We start from the raw sequence: 12,630 nt of genomic DNA, 5'->3' as shown, positions 1-12,630 counted from the left end.
GGTCTGATTTGGACATTAAATGTTCCCAGAGCCCCAAAGAAACTGATGTGCTGTTCAGCTGTTACAGAATCAGGATAGACAAATCTACTTAGGTTGTAGTTATCATCTATCAATTAACAAGAGAAAAACTTGTACATAACATAAAGTTTGACATGACCAGTGGGTTCAGAGGAGGTGGTGAGGGGCTGGGAATCGGGACTCCTGGGTTCTGCCCCAGTTCTGGGAGGGCAGTGAAGTTTAGTGTGTTAGAGCTGGGAGACTAGGAGTCAGATGCCAGGATTTCTGGGTTCCATCTCTAGTCCACTCTCTCTCCTGTTCTCTTAGCTTGAGTAGTTCAGCCCAGATGCTCCCATACACCTAGACTGAAAGATTTATCATTGTCTCCATGTTTCCTCATCCTGAGCCTAAATGGGAAGGGATGGGATGGGTTAACTCCCCCCATTTCAAAATGGTTCAACCCAATCCTAGCATCCCCACCCCCAGCAACAGAATGGTTCAGCCACATCTCTGCCCTGTAAATAATTCAGCCCACTGAACCCGCCTTTAACAAAAATGGTAGAGCCCAGAGTTTCTCCTCTAATGGTACAACCCAGTCTCACTGTCCCCAGAGCTGCATGGTTTAGCCCAGCCTCCTGCCACTCTTGTATCCCCCCAGCTAAATGGTTTAAAACCAGACTAATCTGTTCTTCATAGTTCCTCTCCTTCTCATTCTGCCTCCCCATATCTTGTAATGGTTTATTCTTCCTCCCCGCTCTATTGGGATCTATATGGTTTCTTCTTCCCCTTTCAGTGGTTTCTCGCAGTTGCCGAGCGGGTTGTTCCCCCACAACCACGGCTCTCGGTGGTTTATTCTGTCCCACCCTCCAAGTGGTTTATTCCCCCCTTCCTCAGTGGTTTATCCACTATTCCTCTCCCCCCCGTCTCAGTGGTTTCTTCCAGTCGCAGTGGTTTGCTCCACGCCTCTCCCCCTCGGGCCTGCAGAGTGGTTCTTCCCGCTTCCCTCCCGGTGCTGCGGGACGGCGGCCGGGCCGGGACATGCCCCGCAAGAGGCCGTTTAGCGCTAAGCAGAAGAAGAAGCAGCTGCAGGACAAGAGGGAACGGAAACGGGGTGAGGAGGAGGCCACGGCCACGGCCACCAACATCTGGGCACCGATCCCTCCCCCGCCAACATCTGGACACCGACCCCTCCTCCACCCACCCCCTCACATCTGGGCACTGACCCTCCCACCGCCCCACATCTGGGCACTGACCCCCGCCCCAACATCTGGGCACTGACCTTCTCCCTCCCTCCACAAGCATCTCGACACCGACCCCCTCCCCCACGACCACCAACATCTGGGCATTGACCTTCCCTCTCCCCCAACTAACATCTGGGCATCAAACCCCCTCCCCTGCCTCCACTAACATCTGGGCACCAACCCCCTCCCCTGCCTCCACTAACATCTGGGCACCAAACCCCTTCCCAGTATTTGGAGACTGACCCATTCTCTCCCCCCCCCCCCCGTTGCCAACAGCTGGGGAGTGAAAATTTTCCTTACAAAAAATAAGTCTCCTGACCACAGTATTGGGGGACCCTCCTTCTCATCCCAAAATATCTGGGCACTGACCTTTCCTTCCCACCTCAACATCTGGGGGCTGACCCAATCCTGGCACTTGAAATTGCCTGGGGCCCCTGGAGCATGGTGGTGGTGGGGGATTTAATGTGGGGGAGTTAGGCAGGTGAGAGACCTTGGAGTATCCCAGCGCTCTGTAGAAATTTGGACAACCTCCCTGGGCACAAAGGCCCTCTCTCCGAGCAAAACAATTGGGTGCTCTCCCCCAGTGCTGTGCTGTGGCAATCAGGCACCAATCTAGCAAGCCCCCAGTTCAGCTTGACATCTGGGGGTAGCCAGTCCCGGAGCTGCAAGCCCTGCTCTGGGCATGTCCCATTCTCCCCCACTGCTCCCTCCCAAGCTCAGCCCCCTGGAGAGAGAGCGCGCATGCAGCCTGGTGCCTGTTCTTAAAGCACTGGAGGCAGTAAACAAGGGAAATTGCTAGGCAAAAAGCTCCATGAGAGCTATAAAATAGAGAACAGGCTGTGTTAAAGTGATATCAACTGGGGCTGGATCAGAGCTGGCATCCCTAGAGGGGAAAGTCCCTATATTCCCAAACTGAGAGGCACCATTGGACTTTGAGCACCTAGACAATAAACCAAAGCAGTTCCCAGGCAAAAAGGAGCTGTGTTAAAGTCCAGTTACCCAGAATTCAGCTGGTTGCCAGTCGAGAGCACAATGTGCAGGACTCTCATCTGCACCTTGCCAAAGAGCTTGCCCCTGGCATGCAGCGCCAGCCCTGGCACCCTCCAAGGTCTTCACAAGGGGGGCCATGGGTCAGTGTGGCCAGGCCATCTCTTCAGAAGGGCAGCTGTGGTGGGAGAGGGATAGCTTAGTGGTTTGACCATTGGCCTGCTAAACCCAGGGTTATGAGTTCAGTCCTTGAGGGGGCCATTTTGGGATCTAGGGCAAGAATCTGCTTGGGGGATTGGTCCTGCTTTGAGCAGGGGGTTGGACTAGATGACCTCCTGAGGTCCCTTCCAACCCTGGTATTCTATGATTCTAAGGTATTGCCAGCTGCTGTTGCCACTGGAGTGGAGTGCAGTGCTAGGGGGCGCTGTGCTGTAGGGAGCAGTATAGGGGGCTCCCCACACTGTGCCAGGCCCTGTGCTTGCCTCTGACCCAGGGTGGGTGAATGGTGGATGGTGTTGCCCTGCGCTAGGGAGTCCTGACTGTTGACGCTGAGGCAGGCTGCGAGTCAGCGTTCCTCAGCTCTGAGCCCTGCCTCACAAACAGATTGGGAGCGGCCGATAAGGGGCCCCACCCTGGCCACATTAATCTCCTCACCCCACCTTCGTTCAGCTCCTGAGTGACCCTTGCTGTGCTGCTGACATCCGCTCGGAGTGCCTCAGAAATTCCTGCCTGCAGCGATCCTTTGCTTAACTCCAGCGCCTGCCCAGAGTCACGCTGTGGCAGAGCTGAGGCAGAACCCAGGAGTCCGGGCTCCCAGCCCCCACCCTGCTCTAACCCACTAGACTCTCCTCCCATTTCATGAGGAATGATGCCATCCCCTCTGCAGACTCTGAGGGGGATGGAGTCTCTGGTGGGAGGGAGACTGGATCAAGCCCCCACCTCTGTTGCCGCAGACAGTCGACACGCTGCAAGCGTCCCTGACTCTGAGCAGCCCTGACGCAGCATCACGGGCCCTGCAGGGCTGCATTTCAGAGCTGAGTCTGACCTTGGGGTCTTGATCTGTGGAGGTGCATTACGCTGCTTTGGGCCGGCTCGCAGTCAGCGCCTCCTAGTGGAGAAAGGTCCCTGACTCCGCCCTCTCTGTGGTCCAGGTCTGCCTGATGGCGTGAGGTCGAGCTCCAACAGCCGGAGTGGCAGCCATGAGCGGCGGGAGGACCACACAGACACGTCGGACAGCGAGTCCCTGTCCCTGCAGGTCCGGAAACTCAATCAACAGCCAGCAGTCCGCAGGCTGGGGGATCGCAGCTATGACCCCAATAGGTAATGAGGGGCGGTGATTGGGGGGAAACTGAGGCACAGAGCTGGTTCATGCAGAGTGTATGTGGCAGAATCAAGTGTAGAACCCAAGGGTCCTGATTCCCAGCTCCTTTGCTCTAACCACTAGATCCTGCTCCCTTAGACCCCATTCCCCTCCCAGAGCTGGAAATAGAATCCAGGAGTCCTGGCTTCCCCCCACCTCCTTGCTCTGTTACCCCTGTTGATAGCTGCAGCGGGATGAATTTGGGGCGACCTGGCGCTCCAGGGTTGGCTCTGAGGTCAGCCCCCTCCTGGGCAGGTCTAGCCTTGCTGCTGGATGGGGGGTTATAGTGGAGGGGGATAGCGGTTTACCTTGGCCTTTTTTCTTATCCTGGTGTTCAAGGCCCGGATCCTGCTGTACCGAAGGAGGTTCGTGGCCCACCAAGGGCCCTATGCAACAAGTCCAACCATGGCAGATCAGCTGGGAAGAGGGGGCTGCATCAGGGATCTCCCTGCTGAGTCAGGGAGAGCACCCCCCCAACACACATAGCACCCCTGCTCATGGGCCTCAGCCCTACCCCTGCGGGGATCTGCCCCTAGGGGGCAGGGGGGAGCTGGGGCTCTGTGGCCGGTTCAGCCCTCAGTTTCCCTGATGAGGCTGCCAGCGTAGGGCCTGGTCAGTGCTGGGGTGTGGGGTGGGGGCTGGGCTGAGACCCCACAATGCGTTACACTCAGACCGGAATGATCAGATCGGAGCCGGTGCCCCCTAGGGAAAGGCCCCGTGTCTCATTCTCCCCTGAGCCTGCCAGTTCCCCTACACTGGAATCAGATGGGAGCCGGCGCCTCCTAGAGAGGAATGTCTCCATGTGCCATTCTCCCCCGGCTAGCATTAGATCAAGCCAGTGAGACCAACTGGCCTAAGACACCTCTCATCAGATCTGAAGCTAAGCAGAGTTGGCTTGGGTCCAGATGCAGGTGGGAGACCTGATTGGCATCTTGGCAGCGCTGGGAGCCCCTGTTGGGGAGGAGAGTTGGGACAACTAGGATATCTGCCCCCGGGTCTCCCAGCTGGCCTGATGCTCTGTAACTTCCCCCTGCTGCCAGGTACCGGCTTCACATTGAGCGCGAGAGCCGGGAGGAGCTGGAGCGGCGCAAGAAAGTGGCTCAGGAGAAGATCCTGGAGCCTGTCCCGGAGAGCGAGAAGGAGCTGGACATACAGGATGTCTACAGATCCGGCTCCGGTGAGCAAGGGGCTGCAGTGGGGAGAGTCCGTCGCCTGGAGGGGCCAGGACCGTCCTGAATTTTTCTCCTGGCTCCGTCTGTGCAAACATCCTGTGGTGGGGAGTTCCCCAGGCTGCCCTCCCCCGCCCCCCGCATGCTTTCTGAGGAACTTGGATCTGGCTGACTTGTGGGCACAGCGGGTTGTGGCGGGGGTGGGGAACATTGGCTGAGGACCATGTATGGGTGGGTTATGGAATCCCAGGTCCCGGGGAACGGCTCCCTTCCGCTCAGGTTTCTGGATGGCCCTTTCACAGCTTCTCAAGATTGGGATCCCTCCGTACTGACCACTTCTCTTTCTCCCCCCTGCCCCAGTGCTGGATTTCCCCAAGCGCCCCTCCTGGAGCTACCAGATGAGCAAGGAGCAGCTGCTGGTGCGGGAGGAGAAGTGTTTCCGGGACTATCTGGAGGGAATCTACAGCACCTACCAGCCCAGCCAGCTCAGCTACTTCGAGCATAACCTGGAGGTGAGCAGGGGACACGGGGCCTTTCCCCTCTGGGGGATGCTGGCGCCGATCCAGCCCTAGGGCCAGGGCCAGGGACTGGCTGGCTCAGGGAGGCGGGAAATGGGACATGGGACCTTTCCCCTCTAGGGGACCCCAGCTCTGCTCCAGCCCCAGGATAAGGGGACTGACTGGCTCAGGGGCTTTCCCCTCTCCGCTTGCCTTGCAGACCTGGCGTCAGCTGTGGCGGGTGCTGGAGATGTCAGACATCATCCTGCTGATCACAGACGTCCGTCATCCGGTAAAGGCCCCTCCCCTGCCTGCGATCCCAGGGCAATGGGGCAGGGACAGCTTGTGGGGAGTGGGGGAGTTGGAGAGCCTCACTCCTGTCCTCCAGGGTCCTGCCATGGGTGTAGTTCAGGAGCCCTGTCCCAAGGCGGCCCACACAGGAGATTGGAGCCCCAGGGGCTCTTGCGGGGCCCTTACAAATTGTGGGGGGAGCCCTAAAGTCTCCCTTCTCTCTTGGCAGCTGGACGTGACCTTGTGGGTCATTGGGTCCCTTCCCGCTTCTCAGCATTACAGGGTATCACACCAGGATACCGCTCCCTTCCCCAAGTCCATGAAGCCCTTGCGTGATCTCTGTTTCCCTCTCCTAACTGCCGGTGTCCTGGCTTGAAGCTGCTGCCATCCCAGCTCCTGAAAGTAACCAGATTGAAGGGGGCGGCATGGGTGGGGCGGTGACCACTGATGACCACTACAACCTCCCAGAGCTGGGCACAGAACCCAGAAGTCCTGGCTTCCCCCGCCCCCCCCGATCTAACCCACTACACATCACTCCCCTTCCAGAGCTGGGGACAGAATCCAGACATCCTGACTCTCAGTCCTGGCCCCCCTGCCCCAGAGCAGGGGACAAAACTCAGGAGTCCTGGCTTCCTCCACCCTCTGCTCTAACCGCTAGACCCCACTCCCCTCCCAGAGCTGGGCACAGAACCCAGGAGTCCGCGTTCCCATCTCCTCTCCTGCCCCCCTGGCTCTAACCCATTACACACCACTCCCCTCCCAGAGCTGGGGATAGAACCCAGGAGTCCTGGTTCCCATCTCCTCTCTCACCCCCCCCCCCCGGCTCTAACCCACTACACACCACTGCCCTACCAGAGCTGAAGATAGAACCCAGGAGTCCTGACTCCCAGCCCCGCCTCTCTAACCTACTGGAGCTGACTCCCTTGGCTCAGCCGTCCCCGTCTCCCCCCTCAGGTCATTAACTTCTCCCCTGCACTGTATGACTTTGTGACCAAAGAGATGAGGAAGAACCTGATCCTGGTGCTGAACAAGATTGACCTGGCGCCGCCGGCGCTGGTGGTGGCCTGGAAGCATTACTTCCAGACCCACTTCCCCCAGGTGCACGTCGTCTGCTTCACCTCCTACCCCCAGCAAAGCCAGGATCCCAGCACAGGTAACGCCTCTGCTCAGGGATGCTGGCTCCGATCTGGCCCCAGGGGCAGGGAGTGGCTGCCTCAGGTGATGGGACCTGGGGCCTTTCCCCACTAGGGGATGCCAGGTCTGATTCAGCCCCAGGGCAGGGGACTGGATGGCTCAGGGGATGGGACCCAGGGCCGTTCCCCGCCTGGGGGCGCCAGGTCTGATTCAGCTACAGAGCCGGGGGGTCTGGCTGGCTCAGAGTTTGGGGAATATGACTCTGGGCCTTCCCCCTGTAGGGGGCGCTGGCTCTGATCTGGCTACAGATGAATTAGTGCCTTGATATTGGGATGTGACACTGGAAAACTTTAGTACTGAGCTGGGAATGGGGGATAGAACCCAGGAGTTCTGACTTCCACCCCCCATTTCTGTACCTCACTCCCCTCGTAGAGCTGGATATAGAAGACAGAAGTCCTGCCTCCCAGTCCCCCTGCTCTAACCACTAGACCCCCACTCCCCTCCCCCAGCCAGGGATAGAACCCAGGAGTCCTGGCCCCTAGTCTCACCTCTGGCTTCTCCCTGTTCGTGCGTCAGTGTTTAAGAAGCGGCGGAAGCGGAGGAAGGGCAGGAGCACGGCCATGGGACCAGAGCAGCTGCTCCACGCTTGCGAGACCATCACTGCAGGGAAAGGTGAGGGCTCCACAGCTTCCCATTCAGTCTGGGGGAGGGGGAGTCCCTAATCCATTGCTCTGATACAGGGTGCCGTTCGCCGCACGGGGTCCCGAAGGTCTTTCTGGGTTGTAAGGATCGCTCACCCGGTGCTGAGATGCAGCCACCTCTGGGGTAGGGCAGCTGGGGAACAGCCGCACAGCACTGGAGCTTGGGAAGGGATGGTGACCCCCCTATGTGAGGGGGACTGCATGGGGTATTTTAGGCAGACAGAAAAGGAAGGCGTTGACTTGGAATTTGGCCAGCACACCAGGGTTCTCTCCATGAGTCCTGGAATTGGTTGGACCATTTATAACATCCCCCTACTCAGAACTGTCTTATCCCCTACCCTGCTCCACAGCTTCTACTGGTGCCACATGGGGGTCAGCAATGACTGCTAGGGGAGAGCCTGCCCCCTGCAGCACGGCGCCCCCAGAGCCATCTCCCATCCACGCATTGAGCAGAGCAGACCCTGCTTAGCTTCCTGCACACTTGCCCAGCCCTGCTACGGAGTCATTGGTTGGACTCTCTTTGACCCTTTTGCCCTCTCCAGTGGACCTGAGCAGCTGGAAGGAGAAGATTGAGCGGGACGCGGCCAGTGCCCACCTGCCCGCCGAGGATTCGGACGAGGAGGAGGACAACGAAGGGACGGCTGTGCTAGTGGAACACCAGACTGACGTGGCCATGGATGTCGGGGTTCCTTCCCAGGAGCTCTACAAGGACGGCGTTCTGACCGTGGGCTGTGTGGGTGAGAGCGCCCCCACTGGAAGGGGGAAGGCTTCATACTCCTGATCTGTGGCTTGGGGCCCCTTTGGACTGCTGAGGATTGGGGGGGTGGTAGCTGGAGGAGTTGGATAAAGGGTGCAGGGGGAGGGGTGTCTGGGTGGAGGACAAGGGATCTCCATGGGGTTTTTAAAGAGGCATCTGAGGGGGACAGTGTCCGGGCAGGTGGGAAAATGGGGGGGTGGCTGCTGTGGAAGGGGGTTTGAGGGAAGGGGTGGTGCAGGATGTGGAGAGGGGTGCTTGGCTGGGGGGCAGTGCACGAAGGGGAGACACAGGATGTCTTGCAGGCGGGTGGGGTGAAGGGGACGTGCAGTGGGGGTGGCTGGTGGTTTGGGGACAAAAGAGGGGATGGGGGCTGGATCGGAATTGGGGAGGACCTTGGGGGGGTGGCTTTTTCTGGGTGGCAGCTTGGGGGGCTCCGTCCACATTATGACTCCGCTCCCTCCCCTAGGGTTCCCCAATGTGGGCAAATCGTCGCTGATGAATGGGCTGGTGGGGCACAAAGTGGTGAGTGTGTCCCGGACGCCCGGCCACACCAAGTACTTCCAGACCTACTTCCTGACGCCCACCGTGCGCCTGTGCGACTGCCCCGGCCTCATCTTCCCCTCCCTGGTGCACAGGGAGCTACAGGTACCGCCCCACAGCCAGCTTGGGGGGGAGAGTCTAGCGGTTGGAGCGGGGGTGGGGGCTTGGAGTCAGGACCCCAGGATTCTATCCCCAGCTCTGGGATGGGAGTGGGATCTCGTGGTTGGAGGAGAGGGGCTGGGAGCCAGGACTCCTGAGTTCCATTCTCTTCCCCTCCCTGTACATAAATTTCCCCCGTGTAATATTGGGATAACTTATGCCAAATCCCTGGTCATGGCAGCAGTGAGACACCTTCCCCATGCTGGCGAATGCTGGCATTACACCTAGTCTCCCTGCCCTAGCTGAGCGCTGCTTCCTGTCTCTCCTTGCAGATCCTGTCTGGCATCTACCCCATCGCCCAGATCCAGGAGCCCTACAACGCCGTGGGATACCTGGCCAGCCGCATCCCCATCCAAGCCCTGCTTAAGCTGCGCCACCCCAATACCGAGGAGGGCAAGCCCGAGACCAGGTGGTGCGCCTGGGACATCTGTGAAGGTGAACGGGGTCTGAGCGCTAGGGGGCGCCATGCTGCAGGGAGCTGGGCAGGGGCTTAGTAGGGGGCGTTCTCCCCTGGCAGTCCATGCTGGCACCAGGGTGGCACTAGGGGGCGCTGTGGTCCCTGCTAACCCCATCTCACCCTCTTTCCCCAGCCTGGGCCGAGAAGCGCGGTTACAAGACAGCCAAAGTGGCTCGTAACGACGTGTACCGAGCTGCCAACAGCATCCTGCGGCTGGCAGTGGATGGGCGCCTCTGCCTCTGTATGCGGCCTCCCGGCTACTCCACTCAGAAAGGTACTGGGCTGGGGAGGGGACTGCCCTCCCAGGGCATCGTGGGTATTTACCCAGCATCCCTCTGGGAGTCTGGGCGATCCAATGGAAGGTTGCCTATAATGGCCACGGGAGGGGGAGTAGCCAGTGGCAAGTCGTGTTGGGCTAGTGATTTTTCTACTCCGCTTGCCCCCCCTCAGGGAAAGGCAGGAATGGCTGGGAATTCACCCCAGTGACTCAGCACCATCCTCTGACAGAATTTTAATCTCAGCCCCTGAGCGAAAGGCTGAGTTTTTAAGGCTCGTTTGTCCTGATATCCAACTTATTCATAATTCTAAAATCCTTCTTTCTCCACCGCGGCGATTATTGATGCTGTTGCTATTTTAGAGCAAGATCCAACGGCTGGAAGTTGACGCCAGACAGATTCAGAGTGGAAAGGCGTACGTTTTGAGCAGCGAGGGCCAGGGGGGCAATTTACCAAGAGCTGTGGTGGGTCACGGGCAGCTTTTAAATCAACCTTGGATGTTTTAAAAGGGCTGCTCTGGTTCACACGGCTTAAAGCAGGGCCTGTGGCTACGTCTAGACTACCCACCGTATCGGCGGGTTAAAATCGATTGCTCAGGGATCGATATATCGTGTCTCATCTAGACACGATATATCGATCCCCGAGCGCACTTATATCGATTCCGGAACTCCACTAATCCCAATGGAGTTGCGGAATCAACAGGGGGAGCCATGGACATCGATCCCGCGCAGTGAGGACGGGTGAGTAATCCGATCTTAGATATTCGACTTCAGCTACGTTATTCACGTAGCTGAAGTTGCGTATCTAAGATCGATTTCCCCCCGTACTGTAGACCAGCCCTGTGTTATGCAGGAGGTCAGGTGAGAGGATGTTGGCATGAGAATCCGTTAATGAAGTTAGCGAGCAATGTTTTCCCCAAGGAGTATTTTAGGATCAGTTCATAAAGTTGCTGATGGCCCATCAATAGTTACTCATTGCTAACGAGTCTCTGCTGCTTTGAATTCAAAATAAGTTTACAGATGATAATCAGTAATTAACAGTGACTGCTTTCTTCGTTCTCGCCACAAAAGTGTGCTGTATAAATATGTTACAGTTCAGGTACTCGCGTGTTAACGGTCAGTGTGTGTGTGCGCGCATATAGAAAATCTAAGAGATGAGTGAAAATCAGAATTACCATTATGCAGGAAATTCTGATAGTTTGCTTTTTTTTTTCTTTCTATTGAATTAGGTTGAAAAATCAAAATTTTTTTGCAGATGATTGTGCGGTCTAGTGGTTACAGTGGAGGGTCTGGGTGCCAGGACACCTGGGTTCTATGGGAGGGGAGTGGGGGTCTCATGGGTTAGAGCCGGGGGGGCTGGGAGTCAGGACCCCTGTGTTCTAGTCCTGGCTCCGGGAGAGGAGTGGGGTCTAGTGGTTAGAGCATGGTGGTGTCCCTTACAGCTCACCCCTGACTGTCCGTCTGTCCCTGCAGCTATGTGGGAGCACCATCCCGAGACAGCAGAGATCGCCGCCCTGCAGGAGGCTCACCGCAAGCACAGCCGGCGCAGTTCAGAGGAGGAGGAGGAGGAAGAGGAGATCTCCAGCTCTGGGGAGGAGGAGGATGAGGAGAAGGACCGTGATGCCGATGAGGAAGAGGAGGAGGAGGAGGAAGAGCCAGCAGCCTCCAGTGGGGGAGGAAGCAGCACCCCAGCCCAAGCCCCACCCAGGAGGGTGCTGAAGGGGAAATTCTCAAGCCAGAACTTGTTTGCTTTGCTGGGGGAGGATGAGTGTTAGTGGCTCCCCCTGCTGGACAGATTGAGAAAAGGGGGGGGGCTGGCTACAGGCTCCGCCCCCTGCCTTGGCTGAGCTCCGCCCCCCCATTCTCCATGTTCATTCCAATGCTCTATAGCCTCTGTATATGAATAAAGGTGATGTTTATTTCCAGACCCTGTCTCCGCCATTGCCTGAGACACTGGTCTCCTTCCCCAGCCATTGCTCCATCTATCCTTGGATCTCCACCTCCCTGCTGCATCACACCAATGGGCTCATCTAGCCTAGTCTCCTGCCTCCTCCGATAAGACCCGTGGGCTCACCTAGCCTGTTATCCCGCCTTCCCTGATCAGATCCATGAGTCCACGCAGCTGAATATCCCAGCCTGATCCTTGCTGCCCTGGCTTAGAGCAGTGATCTCTGCTTGGGCCTGTTCATTTTGGATCATTTCTATCTATCAGAAAGACGTGGTCCTTTTAGTCTTCAAACTTTGGTTGGCTGCAAAAGCATCCTGCTCCCCATTTTCCTGTGGAACTCCCTGTCACAATAGTCTCACCCATACTGCTCATGGAAGTAGAGAGCAAAGGATAACTCAGTATTGCAGCCCACGCGCTGGATCCGTTCAGCTGTTAATTTTTCCAGGCGTTTCTTCCGATCGCCTCAGGGCATCCTCTCAGCTTGCCCTGGGGCAACTGTTGAACTTCAGCCTGATTGTCGTGTTTATTATGCGGCTTTGACACGTCCAGCAAATCATCACAAGGGCTTAGTATTAGATGTATTAGGGCAACATGTAGAGGTCACAGCTGAGATCAGGACCCCGTTGTGCCAGGCGCTGCACAGACCTGCAGGGAGAGGCAGTCCCTGCCCCACCTGAGATCAGGGCCCTGTTGTGCCAGGTGCTGCACAGACACAGGGACAGTCCCTGCACCAGCTGAGATCAGGGCTGGCTTTGCTGAAGTGTCTGCTCCAGAGATGGAAGCAAGGACCGATCGCTGGGGCTCTGCTTGGGCAGCATTGCACCCCCTTTCCCCTTGGGTAAACTGATCACCTGGGACTGACCACCCCTGCCCCTTGTTTTGTTCGAAATGCTCTATTGGGAGTGCCTGAGCTTTGGGCACATGGCTGCCCTGGCAGTAGCCCAAAGCAGGGGTGCTGGAATTACTGGCCCTAAGTGCGAGTGACGGGCGGGGTGAGCCTCAGGCCAAAGAGGCAGCGTCAGGTTGGGGCCATGGTTTGGGTGCCCATGGCTGCCCCACTTTTAGGGACCTTCCGTCGCCTCTGGCCCAACGGCCACATCCAAAGCGGTCATACATTT

General features: G+C 57.6%; 1 protein-coding gene across 2 annotated transcripts; it reads left to right on the top strand.

The window, feature by feature from the left end:
• Positions 1-902: 902 nt before the first annotated feature.
• Positions 903-11,491, top strand: GNL1 (G protein nucleolar 1 (putative)). 2 transcript variants are annotated; one of them, XM_030543718.1, is made up of 12 exons: positions 903-1,108; positions 3,377-3,545; positions 4,626-4,762; positions 5,115-5,266; positions 5,472-5,543; positions 6,497-6,695; positions 7,253-7,348; positions 7,920-8,114; positions 8,601-8,779; positions 9,106-9,268; positions 9,424-9,564; positions 11,038-11,491. In XM_030543718.1, exons 1-12 carry the CDS (start codon positions 1,036-1,038, stop codon positions 11,337-11,339), a joined length of 1,878 nt encoding a protein of 625 aa, XP_030399578.1. In that variant the 5' UTR covers positions 903-1,035; the 3' UTR covers positions 11,340-11,491. The 2 variants fall into 2 exon arrangements, with proteins under 2 accessions (XP_030399578.1, XP_030399579.1); XM_030543719.1 differs by lacking the exon at positions 11,038-11,491 and adding an exon at positions 9,928-10,188 and having other exon boundaries at positions 904-1,108.
• The last annotated feature ends 1,139 nt before the right edge of the window (positions 11,492-12,630 follow it).

Source organism: Gopherus evgoodei, unplaced genomic scaffold (assembly GCF_007399415.2).
Source record: "Gopherus evgoodei ecotype Sinaloan lineage unplaced genomic scaffold, rGopEvg1_v1.p scaffold_32_arrow_ctg1, whole genome shotgun sequence".
NCBI lineage: Eukaryota > Metazoa > Chordata > Testudines > Testudinidae > Gopherus > Gopherus evgoodei.
The sequence above is the reverse complement of the archived record's forward strand: the minus strand, read 5'-3'. Positions and strand labels throughout refer to the sequence as shown.

Coding starts and splice junctions, on each gene's coding strand:
- GNL1 (XM_030543718.1), top strand. CDS start 1,036: ATGCCCCGCAAGAGGCCGTTTAGCGCTAAGCAGAAGAAGAAGCAGCTG. Junction 5,267..5,471: donor ACTTCGAGCATAACCTGGAG/GTGAGCAGGGGA, acceptor CTTGCCTTGCAG/ACCTGGCGTCAGCTGTGGCG. Junction 9,269..9,423: donor CGCCTGGGACATCTGTGAAG/GTGAACGGGGTC, acceptor CTCTTTCCCCAG/CCTGGGCCGAGAAGCGCGGT.